General features: G+C 36.0%; 1 protein-coding gene across 1 annotated transcript in view; it reads right to left on the bottom strand.

The window, feature by feature from the left end:
- The window catches only part of si:ch211-278p9.1 (uncharacterized protein LOC101885212 homolog), a 20,215-nt gene extending 13,841 nt beyond the window's left edge, over positions 1 to 6,374 (bottom strand). The window contains exons 1-3 of the mRNA XM_056477467.1: positions 6,336 to 6,374; positions 3,766 to 3,929; positions 1,337 to 1,483 (exon numbers count right to left, since the gene is read on the bottom strand). Coding sequence (XP_056333442.1) covers positions 1,337 to 1,483; positions 3,766 to 3,929; positions 6,336 to 6,359 — 335 coding nt within the window. The 5' untranslated portion in view covers positions 6,360 to 6,374. The remainder of the gene's footprint in view (positions 1 to 1,336; positions 1,484 to 3,765; positions 3,930 to 6,335) is intronic.
- Between the last annotated feature and the right edge of the window lie 1,261 nt (positions 6,375 to 7,635).

The following is a 7,635-nucleotide window of genomic DNA, read 5'->3' as shown; positions in this document are numbered from 1 at the left end:
TACTTTTTAAAGAATATCGATACCAAATTAAAAGCTTCCGAGTATTGATATATCGATACTCCATGCACATCCCTAATGTAAACAAGATACGTTAGACGAATTATTACGGATTATTAAAATGATTATGTATAAACGCAGATAATAACAAAAGTTCATTTAAATTCTTAGCTAATATATAGCTTAAATTAACATTAGACAAATTATTTTTTATTTTTCTTATTTTTATTTATTTATTTATTCATTGTTCTGTCATTTATTTTCACTGTAAAATTGTCATTCATGTTTAAATCAAACACCTTTTTTATTTATTTCATTTATTTTAACTCTAAAAAGAGAAATGGATTATTGTTTGTTTTTTATTAATATTTTGTGCTGTAGTGAGCAGCAATAACACTAAAACATAAGCAGTTTTCTTGAGATTTTCTAAACTAGTAGTGTTTTGAATTTAATAAATGAAGAATAATGGTGATAACCGTGAAACCTTGATTATTCTTCAGACTATAATCATACAACCAAAATCTATAATCGCTGCATCCCTAATTGTTACGCAGTTTAAAACATAACAATGTGTCTGAATGTAGAAGAAGCCTACTTGAGCAATACACTGATTTTAATGTGCTTCGAAATACAACATATGATTATGTTTGTAAAAAAAAAAAAGCCACATTGTACAATGCAGTGATGTTATGTAGTTTCAAAATACAACATGTTAACATTTTATTGTAGAAAAAGCCAATGTGGGTGTCTTAAGGAGCAAAAATACAGCATATGGGCTCCTATATTGTGTCATCATCAGTCATATTGCAAGTCATATCTCTCCGGCCCCTCATTTGGGATGATTTTCATGAACTGGCCCCATGACAAACTAATTGAATAGCCCTGCTGTATGTATTAGTGAGTGTGGTGATGCATATGGGGTATCATTCTCAGAACAAGACTATACCATGATACCCAATCATCCCCTCCATCAGGTGACAGAAATGGAGTAAACCTCTAGAGGCTCAACAAGTTTGCTTCTAGCCAAATGTACTCTATGAAGAAAGCAAGTTTAGTCTATAGAGTAAATGAATAGCTTAAATTACTCTTAATTTACTCAGTCCACTTATTTCTGTACTCATTCCTTCCTTCTGTTGAAAGAAGACCAGGTTCAGTTCTAACATTTACAATGTCTACAATCATGGACTAGTCAACAATCAGCCCACTTTACACATGCTCATACTTGTCCTCAGCTGATTTGCACATTTTATTCAGCTTTTATATATGTATTAAAGTGCAACATTGCATTCAATTATGTCTCATATCATCAATGCAGCAGATAAATCTCATGTATACTCACTCAGAGTCAGAAGACTGAGCTCCATCGCTGAGATTAGGGGGAACAGGTAAAGATGCATCACTCTTCATAGACACACAGCTTGGTTCTGGAGATGCTGCTTTATACATGGGAGATTCCTTCTTTCTTTTCTCATATTGATTCATAGTGCTGAAGAAACCAGTTGAAATAAGATACAGTAAATAGTTACTCTTAGATGTGACTGTCATTTTCCCTAATGATTACTTTGGTTATTATACTAATAATACACTGTTTTCCTCCTGCTTGGTGGCTAAAAATCAAATAATATACAATTGAAGTCAGAATTATTAGCCCCCCTGAATTATTAGCCCCCCTGTTTATTTTTTCCCCAATTTCTGTTTAATGGAGAGAATATTTCTTCAACACATTTCTAAACATAATAGTTTTAATAACTCATTTCTAATAACTGATTTATTTTATCTTTGCCATGATTACAGTAAATAATATTTGACTAGATATTTTTCAAGACACTTCTATACAGCTTAAAGTGACATTTAAAGGCTTAACTAGGTTAATTAGGTTAACTAAGCAGGTTAGGGTAATTAGGCAAGTTATTGTATAACGATGGTTTGTTCTGTAGACTATCAAAAAAATATATAAAGCTTAAAGGGGCTAATAATGTTGACCTTAAAATGGATTAAAAAAATTAAAAACTGATTTTATTCTTGCCAAAATAAAATAAATAAGACTTTCACTAGAAGAAAAAATATTATCAGACATACTGTGAAAATTTCCTGTCTCTCTTAAACATCATTTGGGAAATAATTAAAAAAGAAAAAATAATTCAAAGGGGGGCTAATAATTCTGACTTCAACTGTATTGCCTTACAAATATAAAGCCATCTTGCTTCCTACAGGAGTGTCAGGAATCTCCCAGATTTCACTAAATATCTTTAATATCTAAATATTTGATCTGAAGATGATGAAGATCGTGCAGGTTTGGAATAACAAGATTGAGTGAATAATGACAGAATTTTCATTTTTTGTAAGAACTACCCCTTTGCCTGTAGCTAAATGTACTGTATGAAGAAAGCAAGTTTAGCTTGAAGCAGATGAATAGTTTAATTTACTTGTTCACTTGTTCCAAAATACATATACATTTATTCCTTCAGTGGAAGGGAGACTATGGTCAGTTGTAATCTGTATATCTTTACAATCAGGCATTAATTACATATTAGCTGATTTTACTCCACACATGCTCATATTTGTCCTCATTCACATATTAAAAGTAGAGTCTTGTGACGGACACAGCAGATCTCAGATAGGAAAATATACATTTGAGCTAATAAAGTCTTATGTTTTTACTCAACTTATTTTTGGGATAGCAATGTCTGATTGTAGTAAAACCCATCAACGTTACATTATGTAAATTGTGTGCCTGTGTAGATGTTTTAATGCATGTTGTTGGTGATAATGTTTTAACTGTTTGCTGTAAGGTGAGTAAATTCATGGCTATAAGACTCTGTGCCAGGGTCAGTTGTAACAACAAAACTCTTGTTAGTAACTTCGGTGGAATTCTACCACCAACACAAAGCAGATTTAAAACTGTATTTATACACAGTAAAACCCAACAGTCAGCTTTATCGAATGAAATGAGTGTAGTTAACTCAAAATTTACTGAAAGTTATTTCTAATCATTTGAAAAGAGTTTTGAACTTAGTGTTGAAGGTGATGAGTTAATTAAATACCTCATTACTTCAACTAATATCACAGTACTTAGATTAGTTTTTAACTCAAATGGTTTGAGTTACCTTAACTTATTGGCTTTTACAGTGTATGATAATTAATTTCAGTGTTTTTGTAGCTTTTAAGTATTATTCAGCTTTTAAGTACAGTTGAAGTCACAATTATTCGCCCACCTGTCAATTTTCTTTTTCAATTATTTCCCAAATGATGTTTAACAGAGCAAGGAAATTTTCACAGTATGTCCGATAATATTTTTTCCTCTGGAGAAAGTCTTATTTGTTTTATTTCGGCTAGAATAAAAGCAGTTTAAAAATTTTTTAAAAACATTTCAAGGGCAATATTATTAGCCCCTTTAAGCTATATTTATTTTCGAGTCTCAACAGAACAAATCATTGTTATACAATGATTTGCTTAATTACCCTAAACGGCCTAATTAACCTAGTTAAGCCTTTAAATGTCACTTTAAGCTGATTACTAGTGTCTTGAAAAATATCTAGTCAAATATTATTTACTGTCATCATGGCAAAGATAAAATAAATCAGTTATTAGAAACTATTATGTTTATAAATGTGCTGAAAAAAATCTTATTTCCATTGAACAGAAAATGGGGCAAAACTATACAGAGGGGCTAATAAATCAGGAGGGCTAATAATTCTGACTTCAACTGTATTAAAATACAACTTTTGCATATCATCAATGCAGCAGATAAATCTCATGTATACTCACTCAGAGTCAGAAGTCACATCTCCATCACTGAGATTAGGGGGAACAGGTAAAGATGCATCACTCTTCATAGACACACAGCTGGGTTCTGGAGATGCTGCTTTACACATGGGAACAGAAACCCCCTCTTTCTTTCTTTCATAGAGACTCATTTTACAGCCAGTGCTCTAAAAAAAACATAAACTGAATTTAGATCTTTACGCAGGCATGATATATATATATATATATAATATTTATGGATTCTAATGTCAAACAATGTTAAACTAAAAAAGTAAAGTTCATAGACCAACTTTATGGTGGCTTGAGAAAACCTCATCCGAAAGTTTGAAGTAGTTTTAAAGTTTAAATAACAAGTAGTTTTTAAAAGTTTGAAACAGTCAGCATAGATGGATAAGTACGTATATATTATCATGTTTCTAGTTTAGACTGGCACGTTTCTTGCTAGGTGATTGGGTGTTTTATGTGGCTGCTAGGGTGTTCTGAGTGGCTGTGAAGGTGTTGTTAAGCGGTTGGTAGGTGTTGCTAGATGGTTGCTAAGGTGTTGCTAGGTAGTTGCTAGGGTGTGCTGACTGGTTGCTAGGTTGTTCTGAGTGGATGATAAAGTGTTGTTAGGTTGTAGCTAAGGTGTTGCTAAACAGTTCCTTGGGCGTTGCTAAGGCATTGCTAGGTGGTTACCAAGGTGTTCTGAGTGGTTGCTAAGAGGTTGCTTAGGCATAGCTTAGTGGTTGCTAAGTTGTTACTACGCAGTTGCTAAGGTGTTGCTAGGTGGTTGCTAGGGTGTTCTGAGTGGTTGTTAGGCAGTTGGTAGGGTGTTGCTAGGTGGTTGTGAGGGTGTTATGAGTCGTTGATAAGGCATTCTAGGTGGTTGCTAAGGTGTTGCTAGACAGTTGCTAGGTTGTTGCTAGGTGGTTGTTAAGGTGTTCTGAGTAGTTGCTAGGCAGTTGCTTACATAAATTAGCAAGGTTCTAGAATGAATTAGCATGTTGTTAGCATGTTTCTAGCATAAATTAGCATGGCATGTTATTAACGTTGTTCTAGTGTGAATTAGCATGTTGCTAGCATGTTTCTAGAATAAATTAGCATGTTGTTAGCATGCATTTAGTATGAATTAGCATGGTGCTAGTATGGATTAGTATACTGTTAGTATGGAGCAGTTTGTTGTTAGTATGTCCGATGTAAAGGCAATGGCAGTTTTTTTTCCAATGGAAGTCTTTGGGACAGTTGCTAGGGTGCCGTAAGTGGTTGCTAGGGTGTTGCTAGTAAGTGGAAAGGTCATCAGTGATTGACAGATGGATGGTCTGAGTTAAATGAGCCCAACCTTAAATCTGTATGACAGTCTGGCGCAAAGTAATAAGGTCATAAAATTTGGTCCAATGTTAAGTCAATGGCACTTTTCCGGATTTTCCCGGTCTGTTTTCTGAAAATCATAAGTCGGATCAGTTGGAAAAGATATAGCAACTTAAATCAGCATAGCTTGGAGGTTTGGAGTTAGTTAGGTGGTTGTATGAATGGTCTAGGAGGAGATGCGTTCTTGAAATTGTCTAAGAAGACGGAAGAAGAAGAAGTTTATGTGGTTTAACAGTATGTTGGCTTTCTCTAGCCACCATAAAAATATAGTGTAATAAACATTTGTTTTTCTGATAGACTCATGAACACATTCATGTTGTGAGCTTCAAAGCTTGAATGATCAACCAATAAAAGCTGTTCAATGGCAACACAATGGCTCAGTGGTTGGCACTGTCGCCTCACAGCAAGAAGGTCACTGGTTCGAGTCCTGGCTGGGCCAGTTGCCATTTCTGTGAGTTCTCCCAGTGTTGGTGTGGGCTTCCTCCGGGTGCTCCGGTTTCCCCCACAGTCCAAACACATGGGCTATAGGTAATTGGGATGAACTGAATTGGATGTAGTGTATGAGTGCGTGTGTGAATGTGAGAGCGTATGGATGTATCCCAGTACTGGGTTGCGATTGAAAGGGCAATTGCTATGTAAAACATATGCCAAAACAGTTGGCGGTTTATTCTGCTTTGGTGACTCTTGATAAATAAGGTACTAAGGCGAATGAAAATGAATGAATGAATAAAAGCTGTTCAACTTACTACACAAAAGTCCTAAAGGGTCTGGCAAATTTTCCTATCCTACACTGAGCTTCAGAAATATGACTGAATCATTAATGATTCCCAGGAGGATTTTGGTGTTCAACTATAAATTTTGGAACTTTTCACTTTCTGATTCCTTAAAAAAACCTTGATTTTGTGAACAGCTGTGATTTATAGTCATTACACAACACAAATGTGCTCATTTCATTTCTGAGAAAAGAATCCCTACTCACATTTACACTACTTGCATAAAACTATATTATGAATGACTTTATTAAAACAGCAATGCAGACATACTATTGTCACAAGGTTGCAACTTAGGCTATTCGCGTATTTCTTGCGTTTCTGTGACCAGCAAGTACTACATTTTGAAAAATGTTCATTACAGTAGGACAGAATCAGCATGTAAGTACTTAAAAAAGTAGATTCATATTTATTGACCAGCACATGAGCACGAATTCAGTGTTTGTACAAACCTACCTCTGACTCAGCAATGAAGATCATCAAACACAAACTCTGTTTAGCAGCACCAAATTGATCTGTACTCAAACACACTCACATTATTTACACACAGATTTCCTCCCCGATTTAGTTTATGTCCTTTCTTTGGCAAAATGGAGCCTGCTGAAACAGTTTCACAATTAGCAACAGGACAACCTGGTTAAACATTTACCCAGAAGATAATGTCAGGTGAGTGTAACACAGCTGCACAGGTAATATAGTTGTTTCCAGTGCTGAAAAAAGCCCACATCTAATTTAATCTCAAATGCATGTTTAGGTACTGATCAGAAATTTCCTCTCAGGTCAGGAAAAATCAGTTATTTTGCAAAAGTAAGTTTATATTTATTAAAGGGCACATAGTTTACCTCTTTTTTATGATTTAATATTAATATTATGGTTCTTCTGAGTGTGCCAGTTTAGGTTCAGTTCAAAACACAATTCAGATTTTTTTATTATAATGTGTTAAAAAGTGTCATGCTGGGGGCGTGTCCACAGTTCGCTGATTTAGGGGTGTGTTGCTTCATATGTAGATTAGTTTCGGCTTCCCTCCCAACGTAACAAGGGGGCGGGGCCATGAGCTCACCCGCTCTGCGTTTGCAACACAGACAGGCAGACTGAGAGAAGGAGCAGGAGTACAAAATTATTTGTGTCTTTGTACAGTTTTACAGCCAACTGTGTGCTAGTTTCAAGTGCCGAGCTTGTACACAGAAACTAATAACCACGCACACTGAATTAACTTTGACTGAGGCACCGGATGCGCCGCTCGAAGCCACGACACGGCACACCAGACACTCTCTGTGGCGCGGCAGAAACATGAAGTGTCCCGAATCGCCGCGCCACGCATTATTGAATTATAAACATAGGTTTCTGCAGCGGTCCGCGGCCCCCAGCCGTCGACTTGAGTGTACCCTGATAGAAACCGATGTTTAGAATTCTAAAACGCATGCTAGTTAAGATCACAGGGAGCTTCTGGGATCGCGAGAAATGCAAACGGCTGAAGTATAAGGTAGACTCAATGAGAAGTACACATGTATGCAAACCTACCTAAAGATACAACCAATGATTCTGATTAGAGCGATAATGTGGAGAATATTGATCTTGTGTTGAGCCCAATGAGCCTTGCATCTAAAAAAAGAGCTAGGGTGTTCCTTTAGTGATATCGCTTCGACTCACGCTGAAAATGGCGGACGTGAATTAACAAACTGAGGATATGATGACGCGCCTGTCAATCAATATTGGTGGGCGGGGGGACCGCACTCCTACGTAAAGTTGCGGTCGG

Source organism: Danio aesculapii, chromosome 17 (assembly GCF_903798145.1).
Source record: "Danio aesculapii chromosome 17, fDanAes4.1, whole genome shotgun sequence".
NCBI lineage: Eukaryota > Metazoa > Chordata > Actinopteri > Cypriniformes > Danionidae > Danio > Danio aesculapii.
Note: the sequence above shows the minus strand (reverse complement) of the source record. Positions and strands in the feature narration are given on the sequence as shown.